The sequence below is a fragment of the Plectropomus leopardus genome, chromosome 7 (assembly GCF_026936395.1).
Source record: "Plectropomus leopardus strain MGB_pleo_1.0 chromosome 7, ASM2693639v1, whole genome shotgun sequence".
NCBI classification, from domain to species: domain Eukaryota; kingdom Metazoa; phylum Chordata; class Actinopteri; order Perciformes; family Serranidae; genus Plectropomus; species Plectropomus leopardus.
Window position 1 is genome coordinate 6,290,928 of NC_142182.1, and position 15,660 is coordinate 6,306,587.

A 15,660-nucleotide genomic window follows, 5' to 3' on the forward strand; every position below is an offset into this window, starting at 1 on the left:
TAACCCTTTGGAACCTGGGCAACTAAGGGAATGAATAATTTAGGGCGATTTTCCCCTCCCTCCCAGCAATAAATATGGTAGCTTACCTAAAAAATTGCCCAGAAATAAAATAATGGGAAAAGTCAAAATGACCTTAAAAAACTGCTTAAAAAATATAATAATTTAAAAAATTTATCTTAAAGATATTTTCATGATCCTTATAAATACAGCCATGGACATTATAGTTATTATTATTATTTTACCAGCTTTTTTAAAAAGGCAAAATATTTAACACACACTAGTGCTCCAGTTATCCCTTATTTAATGCAAGTGATGTAAGCTACTTTGGTGCGTTAAATAAGGGATAACTGTCATTTTTGCCTTTCAGTTTTCACTCATGTAAAAACTAAAAGGCAAAAGGGGGTGTCCAAACTTTTTTTTAAAGGGGGGCCAGAAAAAAATAATGTGGAAAAATTGAGAGATGCTATTTGCATTAAATGGGTTATTTAAAATAAAATTTAAAACCCCTTACAACTGAGACAAATGCAACTGTTTCATTGTTTAGTAAAAAGTATCCATTTTTACACTGCTTTTGAAATCAGCGGTTCTCACTGTCAACTTTACGCCTCTTTCATGGGCATGTCTAGCAGAAAATGTTTGCTATTCAGTAACCGTTCTGTTTTCTTGTTTACTTTCAGTTTATGAAAACATATTAATTCTGCCTGCGTAGTTCCTGATGCATGTCTATTATGAAAGTCCTGACATTTTGAGGTGAAGGGAGAAAATGCAAAGTGATCATGCTTCATAAACCAATATTGTGTGGCGGGCTATAAGGAACATATTTTGAAAGTCAAGCCGAAGGCCACAACTGGCCCCCAGGCCAGAGTTTGGACATGGCTGGTTTGAATACTTGTAAAAATGCAGCATGAGAAAAGCAATGTCATTGCAGGTTTAAAAGAACTTAATACAAACATATGTAGTTTTTGTACACTTATATATACTTTATACTTTTATATATACTTGTGACTCCCATGCCTTAGTGACCAGCAGTTTCTGTAATACAACGTGTTTTTTTTTGTTTGTTTGTTTGGGGTTTTTTTGGGGTTTTTTTTTTTACATATGTATTACTTTTTATTAACTGTTTTAAAACAGTTTGGAAACAGTTCATTCAGTGGTTAGCAGAAACAGATAGCTTATAAAGTGGAAAGTAATGACCAATATTTACAAATGAAAATAATGACAAAAGTGATTGCGTATTTTTAATTTTGATATTGTTTTGAAGATATGCATCTAGATCTGATTTTTATAAATAGTGGTATATGAGGGCTATTTCTTTAATTTGTTCATTATTTTAGCTAAATGTTATATTCATGAAATAAAAATTATATAGCCTACTGTTCATTCTTGGAGAAATTTGGATTTTTAATATTATTAACAAAGCGGGTTATTTGAGTGAAATGTTCTTGCCAAAATGTCTTTGGAGATTTAACTGAAAATCAGTCCAGAAGATAATCATATGAACACATTAAAAAGATAAATAAATAAAAAACGGGGGAAGGGAGGTTTCTAATGTTTCTACCGTATTGTTATGGATGACACGTGTTTCTTTAATATTAATATGGTATTCTAAATTCTAATACAGGTAATCTATTGTTCCCCTAGTGCCCTCTTGTGGTGAATTTAGGTACTGTGATCTAAGTTTGTAATAGCTTCTAAACAGATTGCAATTATGTGTGGTGGAAGTAAGTATTGACATCAACATGTACGAAGACAAATGCAAAAACACCTTTTATGCAGCAAAAATGGCCACTATTAGTGTCATATCTTTACAAATTATATATTGGCTGCAAAGTGAACATTTTCAAAACTGTGGTGTAGAGGAAACTGAACAGTTATCCATTGTGAACAATCCTCATAGCCCTCTCCATCACTCCCTACTCTACCTCACTGTATACTCAAAACTAAAACTGCACTTCACTCTCTCTATATATAGTTTTATGTTTATGTTATCATTTGTTTTATTTTGTATTTAGCATGTTGTTACTATCAGTATATTGAAGTGTATTAGTATATTCTCTATACTGTTTACTGCCTTATAACTTTAGCTTTAAATAAATAAGAAAGATTAATCAGGTAAGACCAGTTAGCATTTTTCTTCTTTTTTTGGACTCATGGTAGGATGATCATATAGGAATAGCACAGGTTGAACTGATGTGTTTTCATAAACAGACAATAAATAAGCAAACAAACAAAAAAAGAAGCCTAACAGCAGCAGCAACAAGGGCCACCACTTTCAGGAGGTGAAAACTTTTTCAACTGACTGAATAACTTTTTCTAATATGCATGTATGTGATTTTCTTTTTTTTTTTTTAGTAACCCATATTATGAAAGAAGAAACTGGCCCTTAAATTTGTTCGCGTTTTCTTATCTGGCCCCCATCCAAAAAGGTTTGGACAACTCTGCAGTGGCCTGTAAATTTAGTGGATATGCATGCCAGCATATATATGTATATTTATATGCATATGTAAAGAGTATTATTAATGATAGCTCACTGTTAATACCTGATGTTGGTGATACTGGTGGGGGTAAAGCAACTTCATTGGGTGCTTGCATCCATATTAGTGGATTATAATCTGATGTACCTCAAAAATAAATCGTAACCCTTTCAAACTTGTTTTCTTAAAAGAAAAAATACTCTGTATTTTTTTGTAAATTTGCAAGGAATTATTTAAAAGCACAAGCACAAAAAAATGAGCTATTAAAGAAAATCAACTAACTGCGTGTGTAGAGATAGATAGAATAAACCCGGATAGGCTGCAGTTAAGCTGAACACATTACTTGTTAACACAAGATCTGTTCTTGTTATGTAATAATTTCAGACTATTAACACACAACTTTTTTTGTCCATCCCTGCATGAGACACATAAGGAAAATTGCTTAGTATGAGATGATTGGATGGCTCTTAAAAGAGCCTTTATTGGGGTGTTATTTTCAGCAGTATCGAGTGTGTCAGTTTACTTTTTGGGGGCCTTCTCGGTCTTCTTGGGCAGCAGAACAGCCTGGATGTTGGGCAGCACGCCGCCCTGAGCGATGGTCACTCCTCCCAGCAGCTTGTTGAGCTCCTCGTCGTTGCGGACAGCCAGCTGCAGGTGACGGGGGATGATACGGGTCTTCTTGTTGTCGCGGGCAGCGTTTCCGGCCAACTCCAGGATCTCAGCGGTCAGGTACTCCAGCACAGCCGCCAGGTAGACGGGGGCGCCGGCACCGACGCGCTCCGCATAGTTTCCTTTGCGCAGCAGTCTGTGGACACGACCGACTGGGAACTGGAGCCCAGCACGGGAGGAGCGGGTCTTTGCCTTAGCTCTGGCTTTGCCACCGGTTTTTCCGCGACCACTCATACTGATGATTTCTAGAGTTGAGACTCAGAGAAAATGTGGCTTTAGCGCCGGAGACCCTCCTCTATATACCCACAGAGCGCGGGACGGCTCCTGTCAGACCAACCAGAAAAGAGGCTGAAGCAGAGCAGCGGGCAGTGAGTTTTGGCGGACTTTTTGAAAGTATTTTTCGGCCAATAAGCAGCGGAGATTGGGGCGGTGGGTCGCTCCTCGAGGCGGTGCTGAGCTCCAGGAGGGGCCGCTCACCAATCAGGAGGCGGAGGACTGAAGCAGCGTCACCGTCTGACAGCCGGTCCCACAGTTTAAGAGCAGCGTGTCTGCTCTTTCAGCTGCACATTTCTACTGTTAGCAGAGAAATAACAAGTCATGGCAAGAACCAAGCAGACCGCTCGTAAATCCACCGGAGGCAAAGCTCCCAGGAAGCAGCTGGCCACCAAGGCTGCTCGTAAGAGCGCCCCGGCCACCGGCGGCGTCAAGAAGCCTCACCGTTACAGGCCCGGTACCGTGGCTCTCCGTGAGATCCGTCGTTACCAGAAATCCACCGAGCTGCTGATCCGCAAGCTGCCCTTCCAGCGCCTGGTCCGTGAAATCGCTCAGGATTTCAAGACCGACCTGCGCTTCCAGAGCTCCGCTGTCATGGCTCTGCAGGAGGCCAGCGAGGCTTACCTGGTCGGCCTCTTCGAGGACACCAACCTGTGCGCCATCCACGCCAAGAGAGTCACCATCATGCCCAAAGACATCCAGCTGGCCCGTCGCATCCGCGGAGAGAGAGCTTAAATTATCTGCTGCTCCACAAACCACAACGGCTCTTTTAAGAGCCACCTCACTTCACTAAGAGCGCAGTCCTCTAATGAGAACCATAACAGCTAGAGACATTACAGACAAATAACAAACCAAGTTATGATCAGTCTTTAAAGCACTCAGCACGTTAGTGTAAAACGGTCGAAGCTGCTCATTTACTTGAATTTGCACAATTGCAAGAAACAAAATAACTTAACCTTAAATAGGCAACATTGTGACGAGACGGTGCATTCGCAATAACATCTGCCCTTAACAGATGTCCAGTACTCGGCCGGGAAGTCGCTGAGCAACACTTGCTTATTTGAGTCAGCTCATCATTCAGAATGAGAGCACTGTAACCCATTTACGATGGAGCTATGATTCATGAATTGTGCTGCTGTGAGACCATAATACACACAGAGAATCAGCCCCACATCTGTTTGGCATGCAGCATCAAAATCGCTGTCCAAGGTCCTGTTCTGTTTCTGCCACCAACACGCACTAATTAACTGACTCACTGTATCCTAATGTTGAGGATAAACCTAGAGATGGCGAATTCAGAACTTTGAAACGTTGTGTACTTTTAAACCATTGCTTTGAAACACTTCAAAACCTCAAAAGAAGCTTGCATTGCACCCATTTATCATTGTTTTTGTTGTAAACGCCCTTTCCTTCAGCCCAAAAGCTTACCTCAATAGATGTCATGCAAATCAAACTGCTATTGATTTAGTTCTTATTCCATATCATTATTAGCTATGTGACCTGATGACATTGGTCTTATGCTATGCTACAGTTAGTCTCTACAACATTTTTATAGTTTCATTTATTAACGGAGACTTAAACTGTCCGGGTTTGGTACCGATCACGCGATGTTTCGAAACCAGTCTCGAGCTACGTGCCGAAGTCGGAATTGAGGAAATTGTTTCGAAACAGTTCCAAACTGCCATCTATAGATAAACCTACTCGGCTATAAGGGACGGTGACTGGTGAAGCGCATGCTCAGTGCCTCTCAGGAGGAAACCAATCCTGTGCGAGTGACAACACAGTAATATTTGCATCCAGTGGATACAAAGACGGCAGTCTGAGCCTCTTGTGGTTATCCACATTTGGAAACTTCGAAAACCCATCATGCCTGAGACCACCGTGAAAGCGCCCAAGAAGGGCTCCAAGAAAGCCGTCTCTAAGTCGGTCAGCAAGACCGGCAAGAAGAAGAGAAAGACCAGGAAGGAGAGCTACGCTATCTACGTGTACAAGGTGCTGAAGCAGGTCCACCCCGACACCGGTATCTCCTCTAAGGCCATGGGCATCATGAACTCGTTTGTGGGCGATATCTTCGAGCGTATCGCCGGTGAGGCCTCCCGTCTGGCTCACTACAACAAGCGCTCCACCATCACTTCCAGGGAGATCCAGACCGCCGTCCGCCTGCTGCTGCCCGGTGAGCTGGCCAAGCACGCCGTGTCTGAGGGGACCAAGGCCGTCACCAAGTACACCAGCTCCAAGTAAACCTGTTCTCACCGCAACAACACAAAGGCTCTTTTAAGAGCCACCCACTGCATCTGAAGATATTTCCCATGTTACTTTTGTTTTTTGTAGAAAACTGAAAGTATAACAAATCACCTGAAATGCTGGATTTATTTTTCTATTTACTAAAATACTGATCAAATTGCAGCTGGCCACAATACACATTTATTATTCCGTTATAATCATTTTATTATTCAGAGGGTAAAAAAACAAAAAAGTTGTTTTTTTTTTTACATACTGGTGTAGCAATGACATATATAATGGTATTAAGTATGAATTGGGGTTTAATAAACACAATCATTAAGAACTTAAATCTACATCTTATATATGTATATACCAATGCAGGGGAAAATGTACGATAAATGTTTATGTTTATGTTCCTACTATGTATCCCTGATATCTTAAAAGCATAGTAACAGTATTTTGATCAGGTGCCTGATAACTATGTATTTCAGACATGGCACCCTGTCATGCACACTAGTTACACACTACTTTTTACTACTACGTTATTTCTTATTTGTTCCTTTGCTGCTTATACTTCGTCATACCTCAGCTGCAGTAATAATGTGAATTTTCCCCACTGCGGGACAAAGAAAGGATTACTTTATCTCCTATACACTGCTGTCTGAGCAGTGTCAGCACGTGTCATGTAATATGGCTTCTTTTTTTTTTTTTTTTTTAACACAGAAGAGCTGCTCACAGATTGAACATTGAAGTGTTTATGTTATACTACAACAACAAATAATAAATAAATAAATAATAATAATAATAATAATAATAATAATAATAATAATAATAATAATAATAAACGGTCGTTTCAGATGTTATTAAACAAACTGAGGTCTTCTTTAAAAAGGAAAAGACTCTTTAAGCTGTTGTGGGTGGCTCTTAAAAGAGCCTTTTTGTAGAGAGTGATGATGAGACTGATGTTCGCTCACTTCTTCTTGGGTGCTGCCTTCTTGGCTTTGGGCTTGGCGGCCTTCTTTGCGGGGGCTTTCTTGGCTGCGGGCTTTTTGGCCACCTTCTTGGGGCTCTTTGCTGCCTTTTTGGGGCTCTTGGCGGCCTTCTTGGGGCTCTTGGCTGGTTTCTTGGCCGCTGCGGGTTTCTTGGCCTTCTTGGGAGATTTCTTTGCGGCTGCTGGCTTCTTAGCTGCAGCTGCTTTGGGCTTTTTGGCCGCTGCGGGCTTCTTGGCTTTAGCAGCGGCTTTCTTGACGGGTTTCTTGGCCTTTGGAGGAGCAGCAGCCTTCTTGCTCATCTTAAAGGATCCGGAGGCCCCGGTCCCTTTAGTCTGGACCAGAGTGCCCTTGGCCACCAGAGACTTGATGGCGGTCTTGACGCGGACCTTGTTCTTTTCCACATCGTATCCTCCGGCAGCTAAAGCCTTCTTGAGGGCGGCCAAAGACACGCCGCCCCGCTCCTTGGATGCGGCCACAGCTTTAACGAGCAGCTCGTTGACGCTGGGACCGGCCTTTCTCGGTTTGGAGACCTTCTTCTTGGCTGCTTTGGCCGGAGCGGCGGCGGCTGGAGCTGGAGCTTCTTCTGCCATGTTGTCCCGCAGTGTTGTTCCTCGTCAGGATAACAGAGAGTCAGACTGGACTGATGAAGAGCTCGGAGCACGAGGCTGCACTTAAACACACCATGAGAACCGTGGAGACTCAAGCGGCCCGCTGCTCCTCTGTGCAGCGTGAAAGCTGCAGCACTTGTGTTTTCTGAGCACTGATAAAAGCTGCAAAAGTCAAAGTGTGAGAGGTGCTGCAGGCTGACGGTGAAGCAGCAGATAGCGGACTTGTTTCTCTTCATATTCAAGTCATGTAGAGCTCTGATGCTCTCTGCTTTTTGTCTGTGGAGCCTCCAAACCTCACCGATTCACCGCCGTCAGCAGCTCTGCTCGGCGGCTTTTCACACTTATTTCTATCCGAAAATGATCAAAAAAGCATCACAGCTCCGGTAAAATTCGTTTTCCAGCTGCTCCACATGTTTGTTCAGAGACTCGGTGTAAAATCAACCGCCTGATGTTGATGATTTTGTAATAAAGTGAAGTTTTTCTGGTCGCAGCAAACACACTGATGATGGCTGAGGCTTCTGGTGCAGCTCAGACAGACTTCTGTCAAAGCTGCTGTGACTGTAAACATGTCCTTATGTTCGCTCACTATTAATATAATTCCTGAATATTATACAACTTCTATACTTTTAAGTGTAACAGCTATTCTGCGTATTCTGCTGAGGAATGACTGAAAAACAGATTTAGACTTCCTTCAAAAATCTGTGTGTAACACATCAGATCAGATTCTCCAGAGCTAAAATAAATTGTTTGGCATTTTCTAACACTTTCATCAATCCAGTTTGATCTGAAATGACAAACACCGTTACTAAAACTATTATTATCATTGTTAGTATAAATTATATTATTATTATTATTATTATTATTATTATTATTATTATTATTATTATTATTATTATTATTATTATTATTATTATTATTATTTAATCATCAACAACAACAACAACAACAACAACAACAACAACAACAACAACATTCAAACACACCCAGAAATACAAAGTTCTGGGGAAACATAAGTGGCTTGCATGTTAGGCTACACTGTTGTGCTGTATTTCCTGAATACCATGTCATCATCAAAGAGGTAGATTTAAAATATAGGGGGGAAGACCCAATGTATATATATAAAGAATATGTGGTGTTTAGGGACTGTAGATCTGACTATTTGTTCACATTTTTTTTTTGTTTGTTTGTTTGTTTGTTTGTTTGTTTTTAAGTTTCAGCCATCATCTCAACAAATGGTCTGGTATTGCTACATGTATGAAGTTGTTGAGGTAATTTAAAATATTATATATAATTAGAATATAAATAGAATATATTCAATGATTGAATGAAAAAAGAGAGAAAGATATGAAACATCTGCTGAATGAGTGCTACAGGGCTCAGGACATTTGGATGAAGTTGCTAGGCCTCTGGTTTATAATGTGAAATGTGACTGTGATGAATGTCGACTGCAGTGAAACAACAATAAAACAGCTCACTGACCTCAGAAAGAGAACAATCGATGGACATAACTTCACAGACATTTGATGCAAAGGAACCTCATAAGTGCTTTTTGTCAACATGAACTATATGTGCATTTGTATATGACTGTCTTTTGTTGATGATCTCTGAATTATGTATAACCTTATGTTTACCTAATAAACATGTTTTCATTTTTGATTAGAAAACTTATCTGTCACATTGCAGTGTGTATTCTGTTGAAAGTATTAAGTTGAAAGTGAGTACTGGCTGGAATTTAGATTTTTTAAAAAAAAAATAAATAAAAAAAATTAAAAAATCAGCTCAGATTCTATACAGATATATATATTAAAAAAAAAACACCTAGCATGTTTATAACCAGCATGACAAACACTAACCTGAATAGTAGCAGCATCAACAATAATCACTTATTGTTTATTAGATGGAGGTTTTTAGCTCCAAACTTGGATATGTACCACTGTACAAACTGCATATGACCTCTACCCTACTTTTGTATTTAAAAAAAAAAAAAAAAAAAAGGCACACATGTTCCCTGTTTTTGCACACAAGCTAAACAGTGCAGGTAATCTCTGGTGATAATTGTCACTATATACAAGAACCCTGGACAGATTCTTCCAGTTGCTTGTTCTAAATAATAAATATATCACTTTGATTAAATTTCATTCAAGCAGCTGTTCATTAGTTTTTTCTTATATGAATTCATCTTCAGTTAGTCAAAGAGACTAATCATTTCATGCACACACCACAGGACAGTTAATCACCACTGAAAAGCAGCTTTGGCCTAACAATGGCTGTCAATGTCATCCTCAGGACAGAAACACAGCTCTTTATGAATATTTGGGTGGCCCTTAAAAGGACCTTTGATTTAGTTTCTCCACAGATATGAAGGAGTTTAACCGCCGAAGCCGTACAGAGTGCGGCCCTGCCTCTTCAGAGCATACACCACATCCATGGCGGTCACGGTCTTCCTCTTGGCGTGCTCGGTGTAGGTGACGGCGTCACGGATAACGTTCTCCAGGAAAACCTTCAACACACCGCGGGTCTCCTCGTAGATCAGACCGGAGATACGCTTCACTCCGCCACGGCGAGCCAGACGGCGGATAGCGGGTTTGGTGATTCCCTGGATGTTATCACGGAGGACTTTGCGGTGACGCTTAGCGCCTCCTTTACCGAGTCCTTTACCGCCCTTTCCTCTTCCAGACATTTTCAGCAGTCAGAGTCTTTCTACTCAATACCTACTAACCCAGTTTTCCCGGCTACTTACATTCTGTCTGAGGACGTGAAAGAAGACAGAGGCGGGCTTGTTGATGATTAACTCTTTGGTGGCTGAGCGCCACCTGCTGAGCAGCAGCATGAATCAGGGACAGCAGGTCTCCGACCCACATGAGCTGATGCTTACAGGCAGAAAGTGTTAAGTGTTAATAAAGTATAAGTAGGCCTACTCTACTTGTTGGGGCTATTTGTTTTGTTTTGTTTTGTCGTGGGAAATATGGGTTACCTGTAGGTAGGACTAGCAGGCATCTGGGTGGGAAATTATTAATTATTATGATTATGATTATTTTTATTTATTTATTTATTTATTAAACAAGATTTCTTTGTTGTTGTTCTTGTGTTTGCTTGTTCTATGATGAAGTTTTTTTTAATTTTATTTTATTTTCATGGTGAATTGTTATTATATATTATTATAATTATTATATAATTGTTATTAATGTTGAAACAGATGTGCTCCTGTGTTAAGACCTTTGGTCACAGCCACCTCCTTTTCATACTTCGTAAAAGTGGTAATTTGTTTGAATAATAAATCTGAATACACACTTTATGATGTTGGTGATGGGAGTGTCTGGAGGAATGACTCTAGCAGGTGAAGGTGTGAAATCACACATATGAACTGCAGACGGAGGTCCTGCTGTTAGAGGTACCTGTCCTATTCTGATGACTGTTGAACTGCTAATAAGACCGAATACTGAAGAGGCAGTAACTGTAGACTTTTGAGGAGACACAGAAAACACAAGTTAGTTGGCATTATGTTGGTGTCAGAGTTCTAGTGTGACTGGCGCTGTCTGAGGTGCTGAACTGACAGAGCTGCTGTACAGAGATATTAGGTGAATAATTTGGGTGCATTGTGTTGTTGTGAGATATGTAAAATAAAAACCTGTAGGACTTGATGCATCATTGAAATGTGGCCATCAGTGATTGAGGAGGAACGCATATTCTTAACTTAAATAAAAATACAAATACAAGAATATGAACTTTTGCTGGATTCAAAAGTTTATTTTGAATTACAGAAACAAAAGTCTTACCAATTAAATAAACTGAAGGAATCAAAAGGTGAAAAAAGTCACCTGCTTTTGTTGTATATTAGATTATATAGTTTGGTCCAGCTATTCCCAACCTAGGGTTTGAGGCCCTCCAAAGGGTCACGACATATATCCCAAGGGTCGTGAGATGATTGATTCAAACTTGTATATCAGTTTGGTTATTTTTCGGTCCTCTGCCGATGTTTAGAGGGGAAATGGTTCAGGTTGACACAGGGCTCAGACTACACACTGTTTTTTTTGTTTGTTTGTTTGTTTTTTTGAAATTTTGCAAGGAGTCAAAAGCCCAAAAGTTTAAACCACCGATCATACTATTTTATCTAATTGTTTTATGTAAATTCTTCATCCAGTAAAGTAACTTTTGCCTTCATAAGTAAGTTGTAAGTAGTAAGTAAATAGTCATAAGTGCAAGTAGACATAAAGTAGCAATTATGGCGATACTCACATAAATTAAAATCACCTCATAATCTGCCAGAGCGGTACTTCAGTGAATTTAACTAATGCAAGATATTATTTTATATAAAGTTAAAGACTGGCTTAAGCATGTGATGTGAGCATTTTTCACTATTTAATGTCTTTTATTGTCATAACTTTATGTAATACAGATTTTGTGCATTTTTTTAAAACTGCAACTGTAGGTTGTAATTCTATGTTCTCTTAATGTAAATATTTACCCTTTTGTATTTTGTTAATCAGTATTTTTTGGGTTTATACCATTGTATGTAACCATGATTTCTTTTTTCCTGTTTATTGACTTCACTTTATGTGAAAAAGCTTATGGTCCACCATTCTTAATAATGGCCAGCTATGTTGTAAATATTATTAGAGTTTTTAACCATTTTCAATTAAAGGGACACAGGAATATATAAATTGTTTGGGCTGTGAGAAAGCAACGTCATTGTACACTGACTTGCTTTCATTGATGATTTCATATTAGTTAATAAATGAATAATAATTACATGATAACATGTAACGTTATTAGGACTGAACTCTAGAGTGAAGTGAGGTGGCTCTTAAAAGAGCCGTTGTGGTTTGTGGAGCAGCAGATAATTTAAGCTCTCTCTCCGCGGATACGACGGGCCAGCTGGATGTCTTTGGGCATGATGGTGACTCTCTTGGCGTGGATGGCGCACAGATTGGTGTCCTCGAAGAGGCCGACCAGGTAAGCCTCGCTGGCCTCCTGCAGAGCCATGACAGCGGAGCTCTGGAAGCGCAGGTCGGTCTTGAAATCCTGAGCGATTTCACGGACCAGGCGCTGGAAGGGCAGCTTGCGGATCAGCAGCTCGGTGGATTTCTGGTAACGACGGATCTCACGGAGAGCCACGGTACCGGGCCTGTAACGGTGAGGCTTCTTGACGCCGCCGGTGGCCGGGGCGCTCTTACGAGCAGCCTTGGTGGCCAGCTGCTTCCTGGGAGCTTTACCTCCGGTGGATTTACGAGCGGTCTGCTTAGTTCTTGCCATGATTTCTTCTTTCCCTGCTAACAGTAGAAATGTGCAGCTGAAAGAGGAGACACGCTGCTCTTAAACTGTGGGACCGGCTGTCAGACGGTGACGCTGCTTCAGTCCTCCGCCTCCTGATTGGTGAGCGGCCCCTCCTGGAGCTCAGCACCGCCTCGAGGAGCGGCCCACCGCCCCAATCTCCGCTGCTTATTGGCCGAAAAATACTTTCAAAAAGTCCGCCAAAACTCACTACCCGCTGCTCTGCTTAAGCCTCTTTTCTGGTTGGTCTGACAGGACCCGTCCCGCGCTCTGTGGGTATATAGAGGAAGGTCTCCGGCGCTAAAGTCACATTTTCTCTGAGTCTCAACTCTAGAAATCATCAGTATGAGTGGTCGCGGGAAAACCGGTGGCAAAGCCAGAGCTAAGGCAAAGACCCGCTCCTCCCGTGCTGGGCTCCAGTTCCCAGTCGGTCGTGTCCACAGACTGCTGCGCAAAGGAAACTATGCGGAGCGCGTCGGTGCCGGCGCCCCCGTCTACCTGGCGGCTGTGCTGGAGTATCTGACCGCTGAGATCCTGGAGTTGGCCGGAAACGCTGCCCGCGACAACAAGAAGACCCGTATCATCCCCCGTCACCTGCAGCTGGCTGTCCGCAACGACGAGGAGCTCAACAAGCTGCTGGGAGGAGTGACCATCGCTCAGGGCGGCGTGCTGCCCAACATCCAGGCTGTTCTGCTGCCCAAGAAGACCGAGAAGGCCGCCAAGAAGTAAACCGAGACACTCGATCACTGTTGAAAACCGGCCCCCAAAAGGCTCTTTTAAGAGCCACCCAATCACCACAAAGAGCTGTGTTTCTTTTTCGTCGTTGTCTGTTGCAATAACTAATAGTAGGCTATTAAATACAACCATAAAATTATCACTCCGTACATTGTCACTTATTGGGACTGTGTTGTGCATTTTACGCGCTTTTCAGCCGAAATTTTTAATGAAATTTGCTGTGCTCTTAATGCATCTATAAACATAATGGCATCATGACCATACATGGTTTTAATAAGGACTGATTAAAAAAAACAAAAAATAATGTAAGTAGAATATGGATGATGGCTATTTTTTGTTGCTTCACATTGAAAAAAGCAGTGCGGTAATACAGTGGATATTTGACACTGCACAAAAGAAAATAAAGTATAAAAATCAATGTTGCTGTTAATCATTGATATATCCTAGGAAGTGATAATAGTAAAATCTGCTCATCGTGTGCCGGTAAATATAAATATATATCCATCTAAAAACAGTGGCATCATGACAAAACTCATGCATCTGAGCGGTTCACATTCTGCATTTTTCACCCAGTGACATACTTCATATCCACTGATCAACTCTTATAAAATAACAAAGAAGACATGCACACTATTTTCCGCGGTCACTGTTGTTAAGGCTTTGAAAGCGGTTTATAAAATTATAAACAACCTCACTGCGGCTCGAAACAGCCGACAACAAACTTCAGATAAGCTCAGCTCGCTGTTTGTGCTTGTACTCACTGTTAGATGATCCAGGTGCTTCAGGTGTCCATTGGTTTGCAGGATGTGTGGAGGGCTGCTGGATGAGGATTAACTGATTTGTCTGACTTTCGCGTCAAAACGCAATGGAAATAAACAATAAACAACATAAACAGACTTTTACTAAAACAAAGTTCAAATCAACGGGGCGATAAATGAATCTTTCAAACAATAAAACTAAGATTTAACCAAAAACGGCGGTTGAAGGCTGTATCCTCTTGGCGTCCTTTGCTCGATTGTTTTAGCACACCTGCCTTTGACGATCCTGAGACGCAGGACAGGTGATGCGTTCAAGAGACTCACAAAAGGGAGGAAATTATGAGAGCGTGTGGGAAATTGCTCCAACAAACCTTAAACTGCACTTATTACACTATTGTCGCGCGGTTAGTTTTGCTGAAGTGTTGCAGAGGAACCACGTGCTCCTGAATGTGATCAGAAAACCGAAGAGATGCTGTCAGACTTCAGGAGAACAGAGACTGCTGCTGATCCCATCATTAACTCTTTGCAGAGTTAAAGGAGAGACAGCGGTCAAATCACAGGACAGTTTTTGAGCTGAGGTGTGTATGTGTGAGGCTGCCTCACAGGCACCATGAAACACGCAGCAGCAGCAGCAGCAGCAGCAGCAGCAGCAGCAGCAGCAGCAGCAGCAGCAGCAGCAGCAGCAGCAGCAGCAGCAGCAGCAGCAGCAGCAGCAGCAGCAGCAGCAGCAGCAGCAGCAGCAGCAGCAGCAGCAGCAGCAGCAGCAGCAGCAGCAGCAGCAGCAGCAGCAGCAGCAGCAGCAGCAGCAGCAGCAGCAGCAGCAGCAGCAGCAGCAGCAGCAGCAGCAGCAGCAGCAGCAGCAGCAGCAGCAGCAGCAGCAGCAGCAGCAGCAGGTGTTGATGTCAGATACTAAAATAAAGTCCCAGATGAGGCTCAGCTCTACAGGAGAATGCTGTGAGGAGCTCAGAGGACAAGAGCTGAGTGAGATGTTACATGTTGTGCAGCAGAGGGCGCTGTTTGGGCAGAAGAATGAGTCTTCAAGCTGCCACATCACCAATGAAAAGTCAAACTGCAGAGCTGAAAATAACAGGGGAGAACATTTTACACCACAATCTTCAAAGCTGGACATGGCTCGTTGGTCTAGGGGTATGATTCTCGCTTAGGGTGCGAGAGGTCCCGGGTTCAAATCCCGGACGAGCCCTGAATTTTAAATAAGTCAAGGTTCAAGGTCACAATAGCTACAACAATAACACATTATACACACAGACAGCCAACAGTCAGCTGCAGCTACAACATACAACTACTATCACAATCCCTCTGCACAAACACCAAAGTTACAAGTTAGGGGATATATCACTGAACAAACCATATGGACATTACTTAAAATGATGAATATTCAAGAAAACGCACAATTAATCTATTGAGAAAAGTCTGGTATTCATGTACGAAGTATACATTATTTTAGACTGAGAGTTCACATTTTATGCTCAAAGCACAGCAGCAGTAACTTTATGAATGGGGCCTGTTTAAATCTGCTAACATGACAACAGGATCAGTGAGGATTTTGAGGTTTTGCAGTTTCACACAGATTCCAGGTGGATTTCAGAAAAACATCTAGAACTTATACAGCTGTCCTCAGGATGAGTCCATCACGACT

General features: G+C 41.6%; 6 protein-coding genes, 1 non-coding gene and 1 pseudogene across 7 annotated transcripts; 4 read left to right on the forward strand and 4 right to left on the reverse strand.

Annotated features, from left to right (window-relative positions):
- Positions 1-2,938: 2,938 nt before the first annotated feature.
- LOC148189124 (histone H2A-like) lies at positions 2,939-3,425 on the reverse strand. The gene has a single exon (XM_088079737.1). The coding sequence runs from the start codon at positions 3,375-3,377 to the stop codon at positions 2,994-2,996; it is 384 nt and encodes a 127-aa protein (XP_087935863.1). The 5' UTR covers positions 3,378-3,425; the 3' UTR covers positions 2,939-2,993.
- Positions 3,426-3,528: 103 nt separating this feature from the next.
- Positions 3,529-4,197, forward strand: LOC121939902 (histone H3). The gene has a single exon (XM_042482825.2). The coding sequence runs from the start codon at positions 3,741-3,743 to the stop codon at positions 4,149-4,151; it is 411 nt and encodes a 136-aa protein (XP_042338759.2). The 5' UTR covers positions 3,529-3,740; the 3' UTR covers positions 4,152-4,197.
- A 1,060-nt stretch (positions 4,198-5,257) lies between these two features.
- LOC121939942 (histone H2B 1/2-like) lies at positions 5,258-5,738 on the forward strand. Its single transcript, XM_042482848.2, has one exon. The coding sequence runs from the start codon at positions 5,283-5,285 to the stop codon at positions 5,655-5,657; it is 375 nt and encodes a 124-aa protein (XP_042338782.2). The 5' UTR covers positions 5,258-5,282; the 3' UTR covers positions 5,658-5,738.
- Positions 5,739-6,429: 691 nt separating this feature from the next.
- Positions 6,430-8,774, reverse strand: LOC148189125 (histone H1 pseudogene; annotated as a pseudogene).
- A 784-nt stretch (positions 8,775-9,558) lies between these two features.
- On the reverse strand, positions 9,559-10,233 carry LOC148189126 (histone H4). Its single transcript, XM_088079745.1, has one exon. The coding sequence runs from the start codon at positions 9,917-9,919 to the stop codon at positions 9,608-9,610; it is 312 nt and encodes a 103-aa protein (XP_087935871.1). The 5' UTR covers positions 9,920-10,233; the 3' UTR covers positions 9,559-9,607.
- A 1,799-nt stretch (positions 10,234-12,032) lies between these two features.
- On the reverse strand, positions 12,033-12,654 carry LOC148189127 (histone H3). The gene has a single exon (XM_088079736.1). It carries the CDS (start codon positions 12,490-12,492, stop codon positions 12,082-12,084), a length of 411 nt encoding a protein of 136 aa, XP_087935862.1. The 5' UTR covers positions 12,493-12,654; the 3' UTR covers positions 12,033-12,081.
- Positions 12,655-12,791: 137 nt separating this feature from the next.
- On the forward strand, positions 12,792-13,460 carry LOC148189128 (histone H2A). The gene has a single exon (XM_088079741.1). The coding sequence runs from the start codon at positions 12,856-12,858 to the stop codon at positions 13,237-13,239; it is 384 nt and encodes a 127-aa protein (XP_087935867.1). The 5' UTR covers positions 12,792-12,855; the 3' UTR covers positions 13,240-13,460.
- Positions 13,461-15,132: 1,672 nt separating this feature from the next.
- Positions 15,133-15,204, forward strand: trnap-agg (transfer RNA proline (anticodon AGG)). Its single transcript has one exon. It is a non-coding gene; the product is annotated as a tRNA-Pro (tRNA).
- Positions 15,205-15,660: the final 456 nt, after the last annotated feature.